Source organism: Lissotriton helveticus, chromosome 4_1 (assembly GCF_964261635.1).
Source record: "Lissotriton helveticus chromosome 4_1, aLisHel1.1, whole genome shotgun sequence".
Lineage (NCBI taxonomy): Eukaryota > Metazoa > Chordata > Amphibia > Caudata > Salamandridae > Lissotriton > Lissotriton helveticus.
The window spans coordinates 460,351,019-460,376,505 of NC_136063.1; the positions used below are offsets into that span (position 1 = coordinate 460,351,019).

At 49.0% G+C, this 25,487-nt stretch overlaps 1 protein-coding gene across 1 annotated transcript in view; it reads left to right on the top strand.

The window, feature by feature from the left end:
• Positions 1 to 379: 379 nt before the first annotated feature.
• Positions 380 to 25,487, top strand: part of RUNX1T1 (RUNX1 partner transcriptional co-repressor 1) — a 164,916-nt gene continuing 139,808 nt past the window's right edge. Inside the window, exon 1 of the mRNA XM_078687050.1 lies at positions 380 to 1,199. Within this exon, the coding sequence (XP_078543176.1) occupies positions 1,172 to 1,199 (28 nt within the window). The 5' untranslated portion in view covers positions 380 to 1,171. The remainder of the gene's footprint in view (positions 1,200 to 25,487) is intronic.

Here is a 25,487-nt window from a genome sequence, read left to right on the forward strand (position 1 = left end):
GTGGTCTGTCTCCTCAGATAGAGCGCTGCGGCCTGTCTCTGCATAGAGTGTTGGCTGGTAGCCTGTCTCTGCAGCTAGAGAGCTCTGTGGTCTGTCTCCTCAGATAGAGCGCTGCGGCCTGTCTCTGGATAGACTGCTTGCTGGTAGCCTGTCTCTGCAGCTCGAGAGCTCGGTGGTCTGTCTCCTCAGATAGAGCGCTGCGGCCTGTCTCTGCATAGAGTGTTGGCTGGTAGCCTGTCTCTGCAGACAGTGACGGGACCCAGGCCAGCAGGCGGTCCCTCCAGATGGCCACGGAAAGTCTCTCGCTCGGGTTACCGGCTCTGCTCTTTCTCTCTCCCTCCCTGCCACACACGCACACACTCACACGCACGCACAGACAGCCTGGGACAGGCGCACACGTCCACCCAGCGCTCTCACACACCGTGTGCGCAGCGGACCCGCGTGGGACTCAGGGGGCTGCCTGTTGTTAACATATACTTGACCCGCCGTGACCCGCGGGCGGCGCAGACACAGATGTCTCCCTCTGCCTCCCCCCGCTAGCTGTGGTGGGCCCTCCCACCCGCACCTGGGAGCGGCCAGAGCAGCAGCAGCAGCAGCTCAGTGCGCTCTGACACTGCACGGCGGCGCGGGGAGCAGACTGCACCGAGGAGGCACCGAGCAGGCACGGAGAGCACCCGCACTGCCTGCACCCGAGCTGCACCCGCACTGCCTTCACCCTGCCTCCGACTGCTGCCCCGACTGGAGCCCTCCTTCTACGGTCGGCACCCGGGAGACCCTGGACGGTGGCGCTGCCCACCCAGGCACCCTGCCTGCACCGCTGAGCACCCTGCCTGCATCACCGGCAGCGCAGCCTGAGCACCCTGCCTGCACCGCCTGCATCGCCGGCAGCGCTGCTAGGCCGCCCTCCTCGTGCCCACCTGGGCACCACCAGTGCAAGGATCCAGCCGGCAGCGGTGCCAGGAGGCGCCCACCCACCACCCATCCACCCGCCGCAGAGGACCCCCTTCCGCCGCCTGCTGACGACCCTCGCAGGGCTCCCCGGTCCACTCCCACTGGATATCCGGAGAGGACCCCCATCCCTGGTTTCTCCCCTCGCTGCAGCCGGGGCTCAGCCCCCCACGCCAAGGAAAGGGAACTTTTTTCTGTACTTGAAGCTCCGAGCCCGTGGCGAATGGTGGGAATTTCCAGCCCGCATCAGTGTAAGTAAGAGGCTGCCTGTGCCCGAGGGGGCTGCCTTTGCCGGAGGGGGCTGCCTGTGCGGCTTGTGCTCGGTCGAGGGATGGCTTGGAGGCGCGGGCACCATATGCACTAACCCCGCTGGTGAAGGGGGCACTTGTTTAACTGCGGAGGTCTTGTTTACACTCCCGTGTGCTTAGATTCCCTGGCACTAACGGGGCCTCTGTGCTGCGTTTGTGGCTGCACGACTGACAGGCAGCACAGGTACCCACCCTCACACCTCTCCCTGCCTGTCTGTGGCTAGGGGTCCCTCGGACGAGGGGGCCACAAAGATGTAACAGACCCTACGAAAGTGCAACTGGTGCTACAAGCAGGAATATCCGAGAGAGCGGGTCTGTCCGGCGGCGAGTGCGCTGGGTTTGTGTGAGCAGTGGGTGTTGTGAGGGAACGGATGGGCGCCACGAACACGGTGTTTTGGAGCTACGAAAATGTATCGGTTCTGGCCCGGTGGTGGCGTGCAGTTGTTCCTGGGTGCGTATGTGTGGGTAGTATATTTTTGTGACATAGCGTGAGGGCGCCTGGAAGGAGATGTGTTCAAGGTAGGAACTGGAAAATTGTTGCTAGAGGCAATCCCGGCACCGCACTGGGGGCGCCGGTTCTGTCCGTCGGAGGAGTGTGGCTGTTCCTGGGTACGCGTGGGTAGGTAAGGAGTGTCTGAGGGCGCCTTGAAGAAGATATTATCGAGCTAGGAAAGTGCAGTGCGTTTCTGGGACGACCTCAGCCCCGTGCTTGGGACGGTTCTGTCCGGCAGCGCAGTGTGTGTCAGTGGGTGCGCTGTGCTTCTGTGGGCAGTGCTCCGTTTTCTCGTCCGCCTGGATAAGGACGTGTGAATGGGCTTCTTCTTCAATGTCGTTGCCTGGAGCGTGACAGCTGTCAGTTTCTTCTCATGATGTGTTATTGAAACCAAAGTTTATTTCCACCGTTTCTCCCTCTATGATATGTTGTCATATTGTCAACATTTTGCTTGTTGTGTGTTTTGTTTTTATAAAGGCGTGAAGTTTCCAGTCATTGTTTGTTCATGTATTTTTATCCCGGCTGGAGTTGATCGCATTCCTTCTCCCCTTTGTCCTTGGCCCTGTGTTTTGACACCGACCCCGAGTGGAGCAGACCTGCTGGATTCTGATAACACAGACCGGGAGACCTTTAAATGTGGCTCGCTCTCGGCTTCATGTTTTTTTCGCTGTGACCTGGCAGTGTCACTTCGCGTTTCCTTGTGGGCACGGCCGGCTTCCTTCGGAAATCCAGCCCAGCCCTCTCCTTCCCAGCGCTATAGTACAGACAGACCAAGTTATTTATATGAGATGTATTTATCACCAAATATTCCTGGATTTACGTCGTTCAGTAGCGGGCGCAACAGTCACAAGTCGTTGTATTTGTTTAAGCGCGAATAAAGGGTCGGCAATGCGGATAACACTACCTCACTGAGGCACTGCGTGATTTTTTTTTTTGGGGGGGGGGGCTCCCAAGCCTGAGTTATTTCACCCTGCAGTTCAGGTGGAGCCGGCGGGGCGGGGCAGGCTGGCCTTTCATCCCACCGACCGGTTCCCCGGTGGGCTGGAGCCAGAGGTCGGCTTGGAAAGTCCTGGCCGCAGCCGGGGCCTCTCTCTGTCCTCAGGTCCACACATAAATTGCAGACTGAAGAAAGGAGAGAATAGGAATGGGAGACAAGGAGCCGAGAGAGAGGGAAAGCGAGGGAGGAGAGTAGGGGGGTTAGAATTGATGCACTGAAAGAGATGAAGGGGGGGGGGGGAGGGGTTGAGATTTCCCCCCCACTTGCTTTGGTTCCACAGTCGGACCTGGGCAGAGCCATGCTTTTCTTACATGTAAATTTAAAAGCACCGAAGCTAAGGCCGCTGTGTGAGGAAACAGATACACGTTTGCATCTTACTCGAATTGTTGTTAAGTTCATTAATTACTAATAGCAGCGTCAGCCAATGTATGTTCACATGGCCTGGCGATGACAGGATCATCTATGCACAGGTGTGCTGCAGGGCACACGGCGTAGTACACGTCTGCCATGTGAGTGAGGCCCTGGGCACAGGGCTGCTGCTGAAGAGCATTGCTGTGGGACTCAGTCCTGTGCACTCCAGACTTCTTCGGACACCTGATCCACTGACAGATTTACTTTTAAGGAAAGAAGGTTAGGTTTATTTATCCCCACGGTTAGATGTGGGGTACTGTTACTGTCAGGGTCGGCACGCGGTAGTAGCAGTGCTAGCGCTACCCAGGGGTGATGCTGATGCTAGGGGTACAGTGCCAGGGCTCAGGCCGTCCTAGCCGTCAGAGTTGTCTTCTAGGGGCCACCTAGTGAACACAAACACCACTTTTCCCACTGCTGCGTTACTAGCAGTCACCAGCAACAGGCACGCTAGGAATGTGGCTTCCTCTGGTGACGTCACCTGGGATGTTGAGAGTTATCGTGACACCATTCATTGTGTACTCACAAAGCGCTGGGTTGGGGTGCGGGGTGAGTCAGAGTTATGGTTTAATTGGAGGCTTGGTGTTTATGTTGAATTAGACAATGCCTGGGACTTCACTTACCACAAACTGTTCTCCTCGTCCCTCTCTTTAACAACTGCTAAAAAATTAAAAAAACACAGGGACGCCAAAATATTTCTCTGTTGGGAATTAAGTCTGACGATTCAGGGGACAGGAGGTCAGCGGGAATGAGGTGTAGGCACGAGTGTAGTGGGGGCACTGCTCGGGGCTCGCGGGCTACTCCTGGAAATGTCGCTGCTGTCTGTCGCCAGAGTCTGGTCACTGCGGCCGCCAGTGAGTGCTCACTGCGGCCCACCACAAGTTTCGTAGAGCTGCGGCTGAAGGCTGGCATCTACACTGGAGCCGGTGCTGCTCACTGCACTGCCCACTGCTCACTATGGCTGGCCAGGGGCTGCACACTGTGGCCCCCTCAGGTTGCCCACCTCTGTCGGTTAGAGGATGGTCTCTGCGGCTATCACCCTCTTTACCCCTCTCAGATATAGTTTGCTCCCTGACAGCCTCTCCCGCACCCGGTCCAGCTCTGCGAAGCCGTCATCTGCAGCGTCCGCTGTTCACACTCAACCACGGGGCGCATTGTCCATCCACTTGCCACATCTCATTAACGTGACACGCTCACGGGCTTGAGAGGGGACAATCGGGTGTTTTTCATCGGCCTCTTGTGGCTTAGCGAGGAGGCCGCTCTTTGTGCTGTGGGAACCTGTCATGTGCTCCCCTCCCCGCCTCTTATCGCGGGTACAAAGGTGGCCTGGGCGCCTCGGCGGGTTCTCACGGGGGGCACACACCTGCGGCCGGGAGGCGCGTCCTCCCGGAGATAAGAGCCGCAGCCCGGGGCATCTCCGCGCGTGTTACTCTTGGTGGAACGAAGCTGGTACCCAGGTAAAGCGCTCTAATACCTCCAGTCGAGTGTTTGCGCTATATAAAACTACCAAAATACGTATTTACCGAAGACTAGTGCGAACGCGTCTCACGAGAGGAGTTATGAACATCAGTAAGTGCACCCCAGATTTATCGGACATCCCCCAGGACAATAGCGAATATCGAGGAGTGTGACATTTAAAGCAGAGATACAACTGCAGATGGATTTGAAAATAGAAACGTGGGAATCACTTCCCGAACGTATTTATCTAGATCTTTTGGTAATTACTGCATTTTCTCTGGCCCCAGTATTGCTGTAATAATTGTGCTATGCATTGTTTGATTTCATGCTGGGTTGGCACTCCATAAAAATAAATGCATTAATTAATTTAAGGATTTCTAAAGCGCTAGGTGCAGCCATTAGTGACTTTATAGCGCCTACATACGCCGATAAATGGAGTATATTCGGTATTCTCGGAGTGCATTATAGATGGTCCTCAGACTTCACGGAGAGTTTTTTGGCACCACAACGACAAAGACGTGCACCTCTGTTTATCCCAGCAAGTCCGACCGGGCACACCGCCACAGTGCGATTGTGACCAGGACGAATGACTGCTCCTCTTTCAGGAACGTTGCACTTCATATTATTAGACTGGTCAAACCACCCTCACACGTGCCACACACCTGCATGCCACGACCGGCGTCTATATATATATATGTGCGTGTGTTTAATGCGCGCCTGCCCGGGACCTCTTCAGATGGCGATCGTTCTGCTACAATGTGGCCCCTTAAAGCGTCCCTCCCTGGCGCTGCATTCGTGTTGCACTAACGGGCCACTATCGTGGACACGGGCCACGCACTAATATCCAAATGCGTGGCCCTGTACACGCGCCGTGCAACGTTAGATTTTCACCACATTCTGCCCGTGCAACATCCATGTTGAAATATGAGTCGCCACACGCGGGCCCGGTGCAGAGTCCCTGTTGAAATATTGAGTCTCCACATGTGTGCCCGTCATCCGTGTTGAAATAATGAGTCGCCACACCCGGGACCGGTGTAAAATCCGTGTTGAAATAATGAGCCCCACATGTGGCCTTGCTGCAGAATCCGTGTTGAAATACTGATTCCCCCACACGCGGGCCCGGTGTAAAATCCGTGTTTAAATATGAGTCCCCACGTGCTTTCCAGTGTGAATTAGTAGCTCTGGTTGCAGGTGCGTACATTGTATGTTTGTGCCACCAGAGCACACACTGTCAGGGAGCACTGTTAAAAATGTGAGTGCCATGTTGTGAGGGGCCTTCTCAGTCGTTCCCCAGCCGCCTCTCCCTGCATCTTCAATCGTCCCTACACACCAGGGCCCCTTTCAGCCGTCCCTGGGTGCCAAGGCCCCTCTCAGCCGTCCCTGGGTGCCAGGGCCACTTTCAGCCGTCCTTGGGTGCCAAGGCCCCTCTCCGTCGCCCCTGCACGCCGGAGCCCCTCTCTGCCTCCTGCACACCGCGCCTCGCTCGTTCTCCCGCTAATAACAGCCGTCGTCCGTGATTTGTAGGGAGGTAGGTTTCATTACTATTAAAGCGCCTTCACTTTAACGACGTGAACCACTCCCTGCGCCTCTTATGATGGGGAGACGTTTGGATTTACCCTCACTAAGATTAATCAGAAATGTGAAAAAGATATTTCTTAAGCATTAGTGTTTACTTTCAGGGAGATGTATAGAAAGTATATGTTTCTAAACATGCATTTAAAAGCACTCAAGAAATCTCGAATACCCTGGCGACTTTGACATGAGTGAAGCACGAAATAGCTGTGACATGTGGACTGTATATGACTAATGTCGTTATATGTGAAGCATCATTGTTGCCTATTACACCACATATAAATGTTTTTTTTTATAGCGCACATCCTAAATGAGTTACTCCAAGGTGCTTTGAAATTAGTCATCCAAAGAAAATGAGACACTGCATGTTTCTTCTTTGCTTAGGATCACACCGTTTGGTGGTGGGGAAGCTGGGATTTGATTCCAGGATTCTATGTCATTTAATTTCTAATTGGATTTTGTCGTCAGCTTATCATTTTCAACACAACGGGCATTGTGTAATGTTTAGCTCTATCACGAGCAACATTAAAATACTAAATAGTGTATCATGTAACATGTTCAATCAAGTTAACACTAGATACATTAAAATATTTTTACATGAAAACACAATGGAAAGCAAATGGTAAGGATGTGCATTATATTTCTAATCAATATAGTTAGCTTCCCCTGCCTTAACAAACAGTGGGAGCTGCTCGACACTTAGGTGACGGCAATTACAAAGATTAGCAAAACAAAGCAGCCCACAGAGGGGTTTCACAGAGGCCACAGGGCTCCAGCAAACACACGTGTGAAGTGCAGGTCAGTCGGCCTTGAACAGCCTTCATCTGCATACACTACCATGAATGGCCTGAAGCAAGAGCCGGCCGCCTGCAGGCCGCCCCCTACTCACGGACCCCAAAGCTAAACAATCCCAGTGTTTAAAAACCCCATGGTGCAACGGGGCACACGGTGCTGGGACCCCCCCGCCCGAACCTGCACTTCTTCTGCACCCTCTGTCTGCTGCAGCTGACAGTGCGCCTCACCTCCTCACTGCATAGGGACACTACAGCAAGGGGGTGCACACCGGAAATCAGAGACTGATGTCTCACATTAGACACCCTTTTTAGCATTTTAAGAAGTGGAAAAGAGCCCAAAGCACAGCGCCTCCACCCACGAGGAAGAGAGGGAGGGGCGACCTGCAAGAGCGCGAGGGGAGGAATAACCACGTGAAAGCGCGCCTTGTTTTTGACTTGAGGTTCAAGAGGTCGGACCTCAAGCTGTCAGAGCTGGGCACGCGGCTCAAGGTTGTCTCGCCAGCTCTACTGGCCACCTACCTGTCTCATAGCTACCTGTCCTGTCTGTCTCCCAGTCTGGCTCTTTGGCCATATGTCTGTTTTCCATCCATCTATTTTTCCTAAAAAAACAAAGGTTAAAGGGACGTTATTGTTAGGTATGGTTATAAGATCTTAATTCACATTAAAAAAAATCACTGAAAAACATGGGCTAGAGTTATGTTTTAGATGTTTAAATGAGATGAACACTAACATTTAAAAAAATGAAATAAATGAAAAAACACCGACATTTGCCAGTTGTAGCCAGGACCACTGGAGTTATGCAGCATGGGGAAACCCAATTATGTGCTATGTTTGACTAAATTATGCGGCAACAAAAGGCAACTTATGTAGCAGAATGTGGCACATTGTATGACCTCATATTTTACGTTACCCATGACATGATAAATGACATCTTGATGACAGCTCAAATTACATTGTTGATGACATCATCAATTACATCGTCAAATCACTGTGATAGTTTTCTATAGGCTACATGGGATATAAGTAATTCAACAAGCTGTACCTGCCCAATTTCCCATTACCAATCAAGTGATAATGGAAATTATCTGAGGCCACATTCTGAAGACAGCATATCAGTTAACTGATCTACTTTTGGTTGATGTTACCCTCTTTTTAGTGGTATTTACTCACTTTTAAAAAATATGTTTTTTTATTGCCATTTAGTTGAAATACAAACAGTAGATTCTTCATTACGGTTCAAGCCAATGCTTATTGCAATGAGTCTATTGCCAGGCGAGGGTTACATCATTGAAAGAGTGTTTACAGGCAGTCATATCTGTTTTGTAGTGTGGTTGCATTGGTGCAGATTGTGATGTTTAAAATACAGTTACAAGAGGAATTGTCACAGTGTACATGAAATGACATGCAGGTAATTTACGTAAATATCTAAATAACCAACAATGAAATAGAATTATTCCCTGATGGATAATTAGGTGGAGCGTCGGGACTTCTGTGCTGACATATACTGTGCAGGATCATTTCCTACGATGATGTTTTGTGAGGGTCGTATATGAACGCTGGGGTATTTTGGTTGGAATATGGATCTACTGAGGGTGTCAAATAACATTGTTGTGGGGTCTGCAATGGGAAATAGTGGTATTCACCTACCTAACGAAATGCCTCCATTAATTGCACCGGGGGCATTCACTTTTTAAACCTTGAAGACCACCCAATAAAGAGTTTGTTCTCTCTTCAACTTAATAGGATCACCCTCTTAAACATGCCGCACGATCCCCAACTTTAGTTCAAGAGGCAGATAGGTATGTATTAACCACCGATAAGACGCCTTCAGCCAGGCCCTATTGATAACCTTCCGTACACTACTACACACATTCCTGAGATCAGCACAATGGCAACCACATTGCCATTTAGGCCATCTCTATGTGAGTCAGCTCTGCATTCTACATTACTAAGCAAGCTGCAATGACTCCAAATCTTCAGTACATTTCTGGAAATAAATAGTCATACCTCATAAATATCATAAATATATATATATATATATATATATATATATATATATATATTGATATATAGAGATGTATGTAGATACCTTCAGTGTACAGCTTATTGTATAGATTCCTAATCTCTCTTGATATCTATGCCGATGCGTCTCCTACCTTATATCCCATTTACCAGTATATATGTCTCTGTGTACACGCACGATGCACATAAAGACACATGGTCTTTAAATATTTTCATAATCCATGTACTGCCTCTACCATCACAAGGGAGGGAAAGGAGAGAGAGAGATGGGAAGGGCAGGTCTGTTCCTTCTATTGTGGTTAGCAGCATCCTTGTGGTAAGAACACGCAAGCGAATAGTGATGGGCAGTGAAATGCTGGTGCAGGGGTCATAGGATGATATCTCAAAGTAAGCAATAAAGAACCTGAAGACAGTTAACAAAGGCCTGTGCCTGAGTTTGGGAACCTTCGGGTTGAGAAGATGCTCTGATGAAGGTGAAGGTCTACGAGCTATAGTGGCATGCTTTCTGTTCTCCAGCTTGCACTTTTCGGGCCTATCGGCCCCAATGCTGTTAATTACGAGAATGCACCCTTGCCCTTCTTCAGAAACTGGACATATTGTACTGGCTGCAGGGATTGTGAATTTAAAAAAATTGCATTCTGTTCATTGCAAATTAGTTTGCACTTGGCGAAATATTTTTCTGATTGCTGCATAGGCGTATACGTTGTTTGTGTGAGGTGTGGGCTGGCTGCATGTGTGATTGAGTGCAGGCTGCATGCGTGAGATGGCAGGCTTCATGTGTGAGGTGAGGGCAGGATGCATGTATGAAGTGAGAGGACAGGCTGCATGTATGAGGAGAGGGCAAGCTACATGTGTGAGGTGAGGGTGAGCTGCATGTGTGGGGTGGCAGGCTGAGGCTGCATGTGTGAGGTGAGGGCAGGCAGCATGTGTGAGGTGACAGGATGCATTTGTGAGGTGGGGCAGGCTGCATGTGTGAAGTGAGGACAGGCTGCATGTATGAAGTGAGAGGACAGGCTGCATGTATGAGGAGAGGGCAGGATGCATGTATGAAGTGAGGACAGGCTGCATGTATGAAGTGAGAGGACAGGCTGCATGTATGAGGAGAGGGCAGGATGCATGTATGAAGTGAGGACAGGCTGCATGTATGAAGTGAGAGGACAGGCTGCATGTATGAGGAGAGGGCAAGCTACATGTGTGAGGTGAGGGCGAGCTGCATGTGTGAGGTGGCAGGCTGAGGCTGCATGTGTGAGGTGAGGGCAGGCAGCATGTGTGAGGTGACAGGATGCATTTGTGAGGTGGGACAGGCTGCATGTGTGAAGTGAGGGCTTGTTGCGTGTATGAGGTGAATGTTACCTTCATGTGTGAAGAGAGGGGTGAGGAGGGGTCCACCATCAGCCCATTCCATTAACTATTTAAACCTGGTTGTTTCTTAAATGTCTTCTCTTTACATTTGAAGAGCTAGTGTGTTTGTAAGCTAGTCTCTCTGTACAGAGGTGATGCTGGGTGTTTATGATATATCCTCTCTGTGCACATGGTGATCCTGCGTGTTTATGGAACGGCTCTTCTTTCCATAGGAGAGCCTGTGTGTTTATGAACTATATCTCTGTGCAGAGGGATCTTAAGTGCTCATGAAATGCGGCCTATCTATCTAGGTGAGCCTGGGTGTCCTCCCGATTCAGACATAAACATGTCTGCTTATAACATGCTTTCACTGTACAGGGGAGATCCAATGTGCTGATGAAATGTCCTCTCGGAAGAGAGCTCAGCACGTGTGCCCACGAAGTGTCCTCTCTGGACAGAGGTGATCCAATGTGCTCACAAAATGTCATCTCTAGACAGAGGTGATACAATGTGCTCATAAAATATTCTCTCTAGACAGAGGTGATCCAATGTGCTCATGAAATGTCCTCTCTGGACAAAGGAGATCCAATGTGCTTATGAAATGTCATCTCTAGACAGAGGTGATCCAATGTGCTTATGAAATGTCCTCTCTGGACAGAGGTGAGCCAATTTGCTCACAAAATGTCCTTTCTGGACAGTGGTGATCCAATGTGCTCATAAAATATCCTCTCTAGACAGAGGTGATACAATGTGCTCATGAAATGTCCTGTCTGGACAGAGGTGATCCAATGTGCTCATGAAATGTCCTCTCTGGACAGAGGTGATCCAATGTGCTCACGAAATGTCCTGTCTGGACAGAGGTGATCCAATGTGCTCACGAAATGTCCTGTCTGGACAGAGGTGATACAATGTGCTCATAAAATATCCTCTCTAGACAGAGGTGATACAATGTGCTCATGAAATGTCCTGTCTGGACAGAGGTGATCAAATGTGCTCATGAAATGTCCTCTCTGGACAGAGGAGATCCAAGGTGCTCACGAAATGTCCTCTCTAGACAGAGGTGATACAATGTGCTAATGAAAGGTCCTCTCTGGACAGAGGTGGTCCTCGCTGCTTATAAAATGTATTTTTTGTGCACACGAGGAGCTTGGGTATCTATGAAACCGTCTCTGTGTCTTCAGAGGGTTTGGTGCAATGCAGCGGTCACTCAGTGTGTTCAAGAAATATCCTCTCTGTCGACATGACGAGCCTGGGTGTTTATTAAATCCCGCTCTGGCCAAAGGGGGGCCAGGCGTTTATGAAATACGCTCTCTCTTTGCAGAGGTGTACAGAATGGTGGCTGCAGTGCAGAGGTGGAGCAGGGTGTTTATGACATGTTCTCTCTACCTGCCTGGTGTGCTTGGATGTTTACGAAATGTCCTCTCCGGATACACAGTGAGCCATATCCATCCTGTCTGCCTGCCTGGTGAGCCCGAGGGGTCATTAAATATCCTCTCTGTCCAGAGGGGAGTCTGAGTTTTTATGGAAGGTCCTCTCTATGCACAGGGTGAGCCCGAGAGTTTATGAAATGGCTATGCACATACGTGATACTGCATGTTTGTGAAATGTCCTCTATGTACACATGTTGAGGCTAGGTATTTATGAAACGTCCTCTATGTACACATGTTAAGGCTGAGTGTTTATGAAAGTCCTCTCTGGACACATGTTAAGGCTGAGTGTTTATAAAGTCCTCTCTGTACACATGTTGAGGCTAGGTATTTGTGAAACATCCTCTCTGTACACATGTTGAGGCAGAGTGTTTATGAAACGCCCTCTCTGTACACTTGTTCAGGCTAGGTATTCATGAAACGCCCTCTCTGTTCACATGTTGATGCCGAGTGTTTATGAAACGTCCTCTCTGTACACATGTTGTGGCTGAGTGTTCATGAAACGTCCTCTCTGTACACATGTTGAGGCTGAGTGTTCATGAAACGTCCTCTCTGTACACATGTTGAGGCTGAGTGTTCATGAAACGTCCTCTCAGTACACATGTTGAGGCTGGGTATTTAAGAAATGTCCTCTCCGTACACATGTTGTGGATGGGTATTTATGAAATGTCCTCTCAGTACACATGTTGAGCCTGCGCATGTATGAAAAGTCCTCTCCGTACACATGATGAGGTAGCATATTTGTGAAACTTCCTCTCTGCACACGTGTTGAGGCTAGGTATTTATGAAATGTCTTCTCCGTACACATGTTGTGGCCGGGTGTTTATGAAATGTCCTCTTTGTACACATGTTGAGGCTGAGTATTAATGGAGTGTCCTCTCTGTACACATGTTGAGCCCGGATATTTATGAAATGTCCTCTCTGTACACATGTTAAGGCTGGATATTTATGAAGTGTCCTCTTTGTACACATGTTGAGGCTGAATCTTTGTGAAACGTCCTCTCTGTACATATTTTGAGGCCGGATTCTTATGAAATGTCCTCTCTGTACACATGTTGAGGCTGAATATTTGTGAAACATCCTCTTTGTACACATGTTGAGGCTGAATATTTGTGAAACGTCCTCTCTGTACACATGTTGAGGCTGAATATTTGTGAAACATCCTCTTTGTACACATGTTGAGGCTGAATATTTGTGAAACATCCTCTCTGTACACATGTGATGGCTGAGTTTTAAGGGAGTGCCCCCTGTACACACCTTGAGGCTGAGTGTTCATGAAACGTCCTCTCTGTAGACAGGGCGAGCCTGGGTTAAATGCCCCCCGTCCAGAGGGCGCCTCTTCTCAGTCACAGTCCCACAGAATAACCAGCCATTACCTGGTGCCTCGGACTCCCATTCCGAGAGCTGCCGCTTATTGGATTAGTTCAGCCTCGGTGACAGGCCCCTTTTCATGTGACACGCACGGCGGTGACAGCACTTTCACACACATGCCCGCCCCCCTCGCCGCACTTTTCACTTTGTCTGATGTGTCAAACTCCCTCTCATTCTTTCACCGTTAAAACATCTGATTCCTTTTTTTCTTCTTGAGTGCTTTGGAGGGGGCACTTGACTGAACAATACCTGTCTTAATACTGAAAAGGAGTTTTATTGTGCTAGGATCAGGCTTCAATTTCCTAAAGAAATCACACGGCAGTCTGCTTCATCAGGGCTGGGGTTTAAGCAGAGGGAGGTGGGGGCGGACTCACGGACAGAGTCTGCTGAGGATTCTCTCAGGGCAGGGGCATGTCACAGGGCAGAAGTGTGGAGGGGGCCCTCTCATGGCAGGTGCCTGCAGGGGCTCCTCTGGCGCAGGAGTCTGAAGTGCCTCCTTCGGGCCCAGGGTCTGTGGGAGCTTTTCTCAGGGCAGGGCTGTGCGTGTGCTTCTCTCAGGGCAGGAGCCTGTGGGAGCTTCTCTCAGGGCAGGAGCCTGTGGGAGCTTCTCTCAGGGCAGGAGCGTGTGGGAGCTTCTCTCAGGAAAGGAGTGTGTGGGAGCTCCTCTCAGGGCAAGAGTCTGTGGGAATTTTTATCAAGGAAAGGGTGTGCATGTGCTTCTCTCAGGCCAGGGGTCTGTGGGAGCTTCTCTCAGGGCATCAGTCTCTGGGAGCGTCTCTCAGGGCAGGGGTCTGTGGGAGCGTCTCTCCGGGCAGCAGTCTGTGGGAGCTTCTCTCAGGGCAGGAGCCTGTGGGAGCTTCTCTCAGGGCATCAGTCTCTGGGAGCGTCTCTCAGGGCAGGGGTCTGTGGGAGCTTCTCTCCGGGCGGGAGTCGGTGGGAGCTTCTCTCAGGGTAGCAGTCTGTTGGAGCTTCTCTCAGGTCAGGAGTCTGTGGGAGCTTCTCTCAGGGCAGGAGCCTGTGGGAGCTTCTCTCAGGTCAGGAGTATGTGGGAGCTTCTCTCAGGGCAGGAGCCTGTGGGAGCTTCTCTCAGGGCAGGAGCCTGTGGGAGCTTCTCTCAGGTCAGGAGTCTGTGGGAGCTTCTCTCAGGGCAGGAGCCTGTGGGAGCTTCTCTCAGGGCAGGAGCCTGTGGGAGCTTCTCTCAGGGCAGAAGTCTGTGGGAGCTTCTCTCAGGGCAGGAGCCTGTGGGAGCTTCTCTCAGGGCAGAAGTCTGTGGGAGCTTCTCTCAGGGCAGGAGCCTGTGGGAGCTTCTCTCCGGGCAGGAGCCTGTGGGAGCTTCTCTCCGGGCAGGAGTGTGCGTGGGCTTCTCTCAGGGCAGGAGTCTGGGGGAGCTTTTCACAGGGCAGGAGTGCGTGGGGTTCTCTCAAGGCAGGAGTGCATGGGGTTCTCTCAGGGCAGGAGTGCGTGGGGTTCTCTCAAGGCAGGAGTGCATGGGGTTCTCTCAGGGCAGGAGTGCGTGGGGTTCTCTCAAGGCAGGAGTGCATGGGGTTCTCTCAGGGCAGGAGTGTGTGTGGGCTTCTCTCAGGGTAGGAGTGTGCTGGGGCTTCTCTCAGGGCAGGAGTGCATGGGGTTCTCTCAGGGTAGGAGTGTGCTGGAGCTTCTCTCAGGGCAGGAGTCTGTGGGAGCTTCTCTCAGGGCAGGAGTGTTTGTGGGCTTCTCTCAGGTCAGGAGTATGCAGTGCTTCTCTCAGGGCAGGAGTGCATGGGGTTCTCTTAGGGCAGATGTCATGAGGGCTTCTTCCAGGACAAGAGTTTATAGCGCCATCTCTCAGTAGGAATCTGAAGGGCCCGCCTCATAGGCAGGCTTCTTTTGGAGCCCCCCTCTGTCTGGGCAATGGACAAGTGAACCTCAGATTGACAGTATTGTGGTCTTATAGTGACCTGGCCAGGGCATAATCTTTATTGAGCCGGGCAGCCGGTGTTGTGGAGGCGCCTATAGGCCAAAAGCTTGTGACTGGATATCTTCATTGGTGTCACAATGTACACTGTGGACCCAAACTGCGAACATGTCACCTATATTATAACTGCCCAATGTGAGTCCTGTGAATTCCCAAATACACAAGTGACTTGTGCTGAGCTAATCAGCGCTCTTCTGAAAGATGTGTAAGTGGGGGTGGGTGCACTATGACTCTGTGTATCACTGTATTCTTGCCAAGAGTAAAGGTATGCATGACTGTATCCAGAGGTCCCAGGGTACCTCTGCTAGGAGTCAGTTGTTAAGGGCAACTTAGCGTTTTACCTCAACTTCATTTATTGATTTATTTTTCTACTTTAATGTTGGTAATCTATCACGGACAGCATATCAATGAAGCATCAAATGTATGATATCAGAATATCATTGCTCACATATATTTGGCAAAATATCTGGTTCTAACCATGTTTTTACAAAAACAAAACCACATTGGGCCGGCTGAAGAAGATGGGTGGGGAAATATGGAAGAAGACAGATCAAATAATGAAGAGTTTCCATAAAGAGCCGAGTTTGCAAGTGCCTTCAGTAGCTGACATTTATGTCTATCTCTGAGGTGTTCAGCCAGTGCATTTCAGAGCCAAGGTCCTCTAACGAGGGACTTGAGGGAGGGCGATATAGTCAGTTCATATTTGAAGAACAGAGCTGTCAGTCTGTTGAACAGCAATGAGTTAAGAAGTGCGCCTGGAATGATGATGAAAGCAGACTTATGACTTGGGACAACTTGTGAGCAATGTCCACAATGTCCATTGCCTCATCATCTTCCTCATAGAACCAGTCTCGTGCTGGGAGAAGCCCTGATTCTCACCCAGTTTGCCAAGCCTAGAGTTTGTTAGCCTAAGCGGAGAGTGCTGCTGTAGAAATTTGACCTACCAGATCTGCTTGACTTCTCAGACTCTTGGCAGGATCACCAGGAGGACAAACAACAGTGTGTGCTGGCAACTTTGGTACTAGCAATACTGCTCGCCCTTGGTAAGTGATTGGTAGTGGACAAGCCATGATCTTCCCGCTTTGAACAAGCCAAGGTGTTATGGAAGGCCGGGTTAATCCATATTAATGCACAGGAGCCCTCTGAGTGTACACTGTCATGTACCGCCTACGTATCAAGCCACTCTGCCTTTGAGATCCTCCGATGACAACAATGTCACTTTTGTGGCCATTGGGCTTTTCGGCTGTGGTAACACGACTGGATTCTGCATGATCATACTTACAGGAAAAGATGAATGTGGGAGTTTTAGTAGGAGCGTGAAATGATGGTCAATGTATTCTGTGCACTCAGGTGGATAACGGGGTGCATGGAGTGTTTGTTCCACCATGTGCTGCTTGAACATGACATCTGTGGAAGGTACAATCTGTGGTGCATCAGGACCGCTCTCTAGAGATATCTGAATAAAACCCACAGCACTGATAGCTCTCCCCCCCATCAAGGTTAGCCGGATCGCCATAGATTGGTAGACATCCAGGAGTGTGAGGATACCAGCAGGAGGCTGTTGCATGTTTGTAATCTCCACTCAGCATGTTCTGCATAGAGGGTCAGTAGGACCCTTCCTCACACTTGCACCTTCAGCCCCATATACTGATACGAGCCGCCCTGAAGCTGGTTTCTTTTCTGTCCGGTCTCCTCCTGCCTTCAGGGCATGCGTTTCAGTAGGTGGTCGGTTATCCCCACACACATTCTCTCTGACTCATTAGAGCTTGCTTAGCTGGATCTGACTTTTGGCTGAGTTCTTTCTCTCTCTTCTCCTTGGCACATGTATCATGTAATGGGTGTCAACACAGTTCCATGTGAAACCTTCCAGAGCCACACAAGCGGCCCTGTAGCGATCTCCCTTTATTGGCTCCTTTCATTCTGCCACCACTGCCCTGGCCCTCATCCATGTGCACTTCATTCAAACATAGAGGAGTGTTACCCTGCTCCCTCTTCTAGTGGGTTTGCTTCTGGTTCCTCGCCTTGTGGCTTGTGGTGCTGTGCCAGTTACTCCCCTCCAAACACAGAGTTTCAGACTTACCTGAGCTGCCCAGAGAGCACCGACTCTATTTGCTGAAAGGTTTCTTCTCGCCTCCCCTGGCTCGTGGTGCAGTGGGATTCAGCTTTCCTCCCCCATACAGCAAACACACACTGAGCACCTCAAATACAGATCCCAGTCCAATCCTACATGATTGACCCTGTAGTCGGCTACTTACGCTTTTACCATTTCCTGCCGGTGTGCAGTAGGAGCCGCGTCACACTCATATGAGCAGCCATGTAGCTAACTTACCTCTTGTGGTAGGCTCCTCCTACCTCGGGCATGCATGGGTTGCATTGGGAGTTATAACTTCTACCCCCTACTCAAGAACCCCTCCACACACACGCATGTGCTCATTCACGCACACACACTCACACACACAGACATGCACACTCTAGGCTCCTATGAGCTCCCAATCATGCTGCTCCTGGGTGGCAGCATCCTTACACACACCCCTCTCAGGCATCATATGAGCCCCCGTCACGCCTCCTTTGACTTTACCTAAGGCTCACTGGGTGGCAGCATCCTTCACACACACCTCAGGCATCACATGAGCCCCCATCACGCCACCTTTGACCATGTCTAAGGCTCACTGGGTGGCAGCATCCTTCACACACACCTCAGGCATCATATGAGCCCCCATCACGCCACCTTTGACCATGTCTAAGGCTCACTGGGTGGCAGAATCCTTCACACACACCTCAGGCATCATATGAGCCCCCCATCACGCCTCCTTTGACCTTGCCTAAGGCTCACTGAGTGACAGCATCCTTCACACACACCTCAGGCATCATATGAGCTCCCCCATCACGCCACCTTTGACCATGTCTAAGGCTCACTGGGTGGCAGCATCCTTCACACACACCTCAGGCATCATATGAGCCCCCCATCACGCCTCCTTTGACCATGTCTAAGGCTCACTGGGTGGCAGCATCCTTCACACACACCTCAGGCATCACATGAGCCTCCATCACGCCTCCTTTGACCTTGCCTAAGGCTCACTGAGTGGCAGCATCCTTACACACACACACCTCAGGCATCATATGAGCTGCCCTGTACCTGGCTCTCTTTTCCTGGCGGTAGTGTGAGTCAGCCCCTACACAGCAGGTGCTCCAGCCAGCGTCCTTTTTTAGCTGGCCTTTTCCCTCTTTCTCTGATGTGGTGCAGTAGGATTCGGCACGCCCACCCACACGCTTCCCACTGCCCACCCAAAAGCGCGCACACGCACACACACAAGGCGCTGCCTGTGGATTGTCTCCTCTTCTGTCCGCCCCCCTCTTGCCTCTCCCCAGCACGTGACAGAATGGAAGTTGGCCTTCATCCTCACATCCTACACCTCGGAGCTGGCCTGCAGACCTCTCCCATCCTGGCGGGCTTCCTCGTCGCCTCGGCTCTGCCGGGCCCCTCTGTGCATTTCCTCCCCTCCTCCAGCTGGGCCGGGCTGATATTATAATCACCGCACTGCACATTGCCTGCCCCCTTCACCCTCGCACAATGCGCCATCCCGCGATGACACGTCTCTGCCTGCAGATAAGCCAGGCAGGGGGTTCAATGAATGCAAAGAGGATGGGAGCGCGAGAGAGCGGTGCCAGAAGGGGTCCCTGTGAAGGCACCGCGCGCGCCCCCAGACACCGGGGGCGCGAGGGGATCGATGCAACCTGCGCGAGCCACATGCGCATTTATCATTAGCCACGTGACGTGAGAGGGGCAAAACTCCCAGCTGTAGAGAGACACACCGAATGGGAGAAGAGGCGGACGAGCTGCAGGGATGTCTGCCGGAGGCTTTAGGGGCGCAGTGTGCTCTGGGCCAGTGGTTTTGTGTTACCTGTTGTCGTTACTTTTGGTAGATATATGTGTGTTTGCTGCGTGTGTTTAGTTTGTATTTGGTGTTTTGCCATACGTGTCTTGTATGCTACTTGGTGCGCCTTTGAAAGTTTATAATTGTGTTCAATGTATGTTTTGGGTATGTGCACATGTAGTTTTGATATGTAGATGTCTGTGTGACATAAGAGTGTTCAGTGTGTGTCGAATGCATGCATTCTGCATTAGTGATTGGTTGTGCTTGTATCGCTGTGATGTTGTGTTACATATGCTTGTAAGTTTTTTTGTGTTTTGTGGTTGTGTGCCTACCCCAAAAGCACAAGTGTTTGTGCTGTGTGTGCTAGTTGTGTTGCACGTATTATAGACGTGCATGGCTTGATTGCTGTATGTGTGTGCTTCGATGAAGTATTCCTGTAATTGTGTTTTGGGCTCACATGTCCTTTGAGTGTGTGTACTTTGAGTGTGCGTGTTTGCGTGAATGTTCGGTGTTCATGCTGGTGTTGTGCTGTTTGAGTGCCTTGCTTCTGTGGCCCTGTTTGTGTGTGTGTGTATGTGGCAGAGAGAGTGACGCAGGAGCAGGGATGAGGTGTCGTGCCTCTGCCCAGGGGCAGCAGAGCTGGCCTTGTTGCTGCCCGCTGCAGTCGCCTCCACGCCACCCCAGAGCTGACATTACCGCAGGCATTATCTGTGTAATTGGGTTTGCTCGGTCCATCTCAATGGGTTTAAGGAAACGCGATAACGAGAACACAATAGATTGCTTATGGAGTGTACCTGGGAACCTTAAGATTAGGGACAGGGGTAATAGGCATCACAATTTGATTTCATTCCCCCCCAGGGAATGACACTTTGGGAGCTCGGGGTTGATTTCCAAGTGGTAATTTGCTTCACACCTCTTATTTCCGCAAGGGAAATAGACCATACAACACACACACAAGATTTTGTGTAGTTTATGTTGCTTCAGTGACTATGTTAATGGAAGGCTGAATATGCCAGACCACCTAGCAGCTAGAGTGATGTATGCATTATTCACACATTCAAACTCTAATACACTTGTGCATTCTTCCACAAATGCGCACAGACACACATGCACGAACATACATACATTTTGGTTTATGATTGCATAGATGAGTAGGAGAATGAGTTGCTGACATTTGTTGCATATTGGCACCAGCCCTTCAAGGCCTTTTGCACACTATCTCTCTCTTTCACATACTTACCCTCACACATGCACATACCCACTTTCAACACATTGCCACAGATACAAATATATGCATTCTGACATTCATTTGCTTTCACTCACACATGCAGCAAAATTTGTTTCTGGTCCATGATTGCCTCAGAGGGCACGACGAAAAAACTCCTTGCAGACCAACGAACTAGAGTGGCACATACATTGTCATGCCTTGTGGATCCTTGCATATGCACACTCACTCACATGCGCACATTCACACACACTCGTGAACGTTCATTCACAAAATGATCATGCGCCCACACCCGTGCACATGTGCATACTCACATGCACACGCGCACACACACCTACAAACACACACACCATCACTCAGGGAGCTCCTAATTGAATGTGAGCATTGCATGCCAGCAATACACACGTGCACACACACACACACACCATCACTCAGGGAGCTCCTAATTGAATGTGAGCATTGCATGTCAGCAATACACACGTGCACACACACACACACACACCTACAAGCACACACACCATCACTCAGGGAGCTCCTACTTGTCAGCAAGCCTTTTAATGACTGCAACTTAAGGCAGGGTTTTTGGTCCTTTGATAAAATGGAGGTTAGTTATTATTAATCACTTTTACTGGCTCTTTTATTTATAAAAGCCACATGTATGCAGCAATGTGGAAGAATTTCTTTGCAGTGAAATGTAGCCATAATCATTGTTAGGGCGGCTGTGTTTTCATGACACCACTGCAAGAACCTCCCTTACAAGCATCATCCTTCCCCTTTTTCAAGATTATAAAATCAATTAGACAGAAGAAGGTGGTGAGGTCCCCTAAGACTTCCTTCCATATCTCACAAATATCCATAGGGCTTAGGCTGGATTGGGGGCCCCGTGAGGGCTGCTTGGGCCTGCTTTACGCCCCCGTCACTATCTCCGTGGACTCTCCTTGGATATATGCAGATCACCCCGCAAGTAAAAGCCTAATTAAAATTTGTTTAAAGCCTCGGGCTATGTATCTGTGCTGACAGTGGAAGATCGATAGGGTAAGACAGTAGAGTCCCATTATTTTCCCTTCCCGACTGCACATATTGACATTTCTGCTTTATGATTGCCTGGGTGAGCATGATGATGAAACGCTGGTCCTCGCAGCCCAGCCGGCTGGAGTGGCACATGCATTACTGTATGTCATCTCTGCCTTCAGGTGAGCTGCCCGCTGGAGCGGAAGGGAGATGCGTGGCCGTGTGAGGCGTGTGAGGCGCAGGCCTGGCCTCCACAGCCAGGGCTGACACATCACACGGCCTAGGACCGTCTTAATTAAACCTTCTAGTGGGTATCTGTCTGTACCTGTCACCGCTGTCACAGTAGCGCCCACTGCTAGGCCTAGCCAGCACTCGTCCAACACAACTCAGCGGTGGGAGGTGCGCTCTTATCCAGGGTGCGCTCCATTGGTGGTGGGCTCTGTTGACATGAGGCGCTATCCAATTACCATCAGTCTGACAGTTGTGGCCACCAAAAGCTACCTGAGTTTTTTTTGTGTGTCTATAACAGAGATATGGATATCACACCTTCTCAAATATATTATATTTGGAGCAGCTATATATTTGGAGCAGCTATGATGGGCTTGTGTGGTAGATGAGACGGGATATTACTTATACTGCCAGCTGCATTTAGTTTAACCATGCTGATGCAGACCATTACGAAGTTCTACTTCACTTTGGGGTTAATCATAATTCAGTTGTAGTGCCTAGTATATAGCACTTTGTACCGGTGATGAGGTGCCAAAGTGCACTTGTGGATGGGTAGCACTCGACTCCAGGGCAGAGCTATGGATGGAATATTGTGTCTTTTTTTCTGGCATTCATGGATAATTATTGATGTTGTGTGTGAGTACCAGAGTTTCTCTCTTATGGTGTTTTATTGAGCAATCACTGAATGAATGAATGATGCACATTTAAGTAGCCTTCTGCTAACCACAATGCAACCAACCTTTGCCGACTAGTTTCATAAATTTCCTTAAGTCCGATGATGTTCTTAGAACTAATGACAGCTTTTTTTCAAAATGTAAACTGCAGTTATGAACAGGGTCTGCCTCCACAGCCAGACCAAAAATCTCTTAAACCAGCCTTGAAAGCCTGATATTTACTTGTGCTTAGTATGGGAGTGATAAAGGGAAGAAGTTAGGAACGCAGGAGGACGATCAAATATGACTTTGTACCTTCCACACAGGGCATTGAAAACCACTTTGTGAAGATGGGAAGTCAAGTCAGGCCTTTATGGCAAGGAGGCAAAGGACGTCACCCACTGAGCCCCAAAATGTGCCTTGCGGCAGCTTAGCATAGCGTATATAGCCTTCAGCATCCCCGACTTACACGAGCTGTATGTCTTAACTGTACAAAGGGTATTGATCAGAATATCAGTGCCAAAGACCTTCATAGTGAGATGTTTTTGCCTCTCACCTTTACATCGATACAGAGGCATGCACCTGTAATGTCACCAACATGAGTCCTTACTTCCTTCCATTCAGGGCAGTTTGAAGAGGGAGACATTATGATGATGATTTTGGGGTGATATGAAAAAGTAGACCCAACATACAGCATTATACCCTATGTTATATAAAACATTGTCTAAAAACGTATGTTGATCTGCAATGTATGACAGAACACTATATCTGTAATCAGCTGTCTCAATCCCATATGGATTTGAGGGTGGTGCCTCAGGTTCTCTCCCTGCACACAGGGCACCATCTTGGCAAACACACGTCAAAAAGTGTTATCTGATTAACAAATGCAACGGCTTACTCCAGGAACTGCACCTCCCACACAGTACCCCACAATTAAAGAGCGGTGCACTCCATTGAAGACATCAGCCACTGCTTGACACCACTGCTAAACAGAAATACGTAAACATAGATCTAAGAAGGGTGCACCCACTGAAGAGTCCAGGACTCCTTTTTTGCATTGGTTATTTCTTTATTTACATTTTTGTAGTCTTTTCATAAAAACAGCCAAGGTTACCGCCAACGCGTTTCGTTCAACAAAAATGAGCTTCATCAGGGCTTATTTTTATATGTGGAACAAATGTCTTCCTGTATAAGTCCTTTTGGATGCTTACCACCTCATTCTCTTGTGGCATAACAGTCATCCATTTCGAGCTGAGGTCAAAATATTACCGAGCTGCAACACCTGAAGCCATGTCACACCTCAAACTGTCAAACACCTCCTCACATCGCAAATGTCAAAATCTGTAACTGGAATTACGAATTTCTGTTGAGTTCAGTGTATCCTAGTAGGCCGAAGAAAGGTAGCCACTTGTGTGTCACTGCAGCAGCCATTGTCACTAAGAATGCTACCGGAAGCAGTCCCACTGCCCAGCACACACACTGAGGCCACTGTGGCGAACAGCGGCTCAGATGGGCAGGTGCTGTGGAGATGAAAGAAAGCCTAGTGTGCATTTCCAGGAGGCCAGAAGAGCCCTTTCAGAAAAGGAAAGAGATAAGAGAAAACACTATCCTTTCCCCTGTTTTCAAATTATGCATGCTTTCAAGAGCAGTGTTGTTAAATGCTGCATCTGCTACAATATGAATATTGCAATTCTTTTACCGAAAATAACACCCTATCATTTTGGAGCCACTATAAGCCATTTGTTTATGCAAGTCTCTTGTTAGTTAAAAAAAGGCAGCATTTTCTATTCTGAGAACAAAGGACATTTTCCACCGTACGCTTTTTTTTCTTTAGTGGCACTTTCATCTTCTGTCGATAAAATTGCATTATGTAATTAGCACTTTATCTAGTGCTACTGTGCAGTGCACATTGTTAGCTGACAATCTGTGTGTTGGTTAAAAAAGCCTTAATCTATCTCAGTCCTTCTGCGGATCCTTTTGAAAACAGGCTTTCCTTTGTCTCAGTGCAATTACTTTGTCCTGCCCTTCCTTTCTTTCAGCTAAGACAGAGCACCAGTTAAGGATATTACTTGGCAGCTCTCGAGGTGCCGTTTGCTCTTGGTCAGACAATGTTTCCGTCCTTCAGTAATAATGAAGAAGGCTGTTCGGCGGTGCCTGCATGGCGCTGTATTTTTAGCACTTTTGGGCAGTAGCAAAAAATCATTGTCTTTCGCTGGGTGTAAGGGACATTTTTTATTCAATATACTAAGTAAATAAAATACACATGCCCTGCAATGCACAGCTGGACTAACACTTTAAACAACATATACAGGTGCTGCTTAACAGATGATTATTGGAGACCTTTGAAAGTCTTGCTTACATACAGGTGTTAGCGGGTTGTCAGAGCTATTGTGTGCAATGTCAATACTTAGAGTGGGGTTTGGGTCAGTCAATTTGCATAATAATGGTTGTCTTTTTTGTCCATCTCATTTACTTGTTTATTGCTTGATGCCTTTAGAACCTATGTGTTATATCCCTTCCTTGGAGTATAGTTTTTTAATGTATTAGATTAGAAGATTTGTATTCTTCCACAACTCCATATAAGATAAAGTATTTTTTCCTTTTGTTTTAGCCCTCCATGGGACTGCATGTTTTCTTGCTCTCTCCCCTTTTTGCTACTTTTTCTTCAAGAACTCCAAATCCTGCCCCTGTATATCTGTGTTGTCCCCTCAGGTTGTGATTAGCATCCTCACATCTCCGCACCATCCTCATCTTTTTTGAGTTTTTTTTCTATTGGAGTCCTCTCGAGCTCCTCAGTTATTCCTCATGCATTTCCCTCCTCCTGGTGATCCCTCTATTCAGATGTATTTACTCCACTCCACTTTTGCACCCTCTGTACTCTACTGCACAGTACTTTACATAAAAAATATATTATATATATGTGTGTGTGTGTGTGTGTATGTATATATTTATATATATAAGTATGTAGATAGATAGGTAGATGTGTATACACACACACACACACATACACAATTTACTGCCCGTTCTTTCAAAATAATGCACTTTCAAGCACTTTTATGCCAAGGATAAGTTTTGTTATTGTTGCTGTAGCTGATGCTCGTTGGCAAAAATGGCAAGGCCATTTGACTTTGCTAATGTTTGGTGTGTGTATCCTCCACTTTTTGGTTTAAACAAAGTTGTATAGTGAGAAAAGATGAATTATTGAGAGACAATTTCATTATGTGTTTTAGGCCCCACTAATATACTGCTTTGCGATGGTTGCTCCATGCAGTAACTCTGCTCATCAAATATATGTTTTGGAAGTTGGGCGCCATGCACAGTTCTCACAAATCTAGTGGGACTGTGTATTAGGTAAACAAAACTTCACAATATAGATTTAGTCCACTCATATCATCAGTAAAC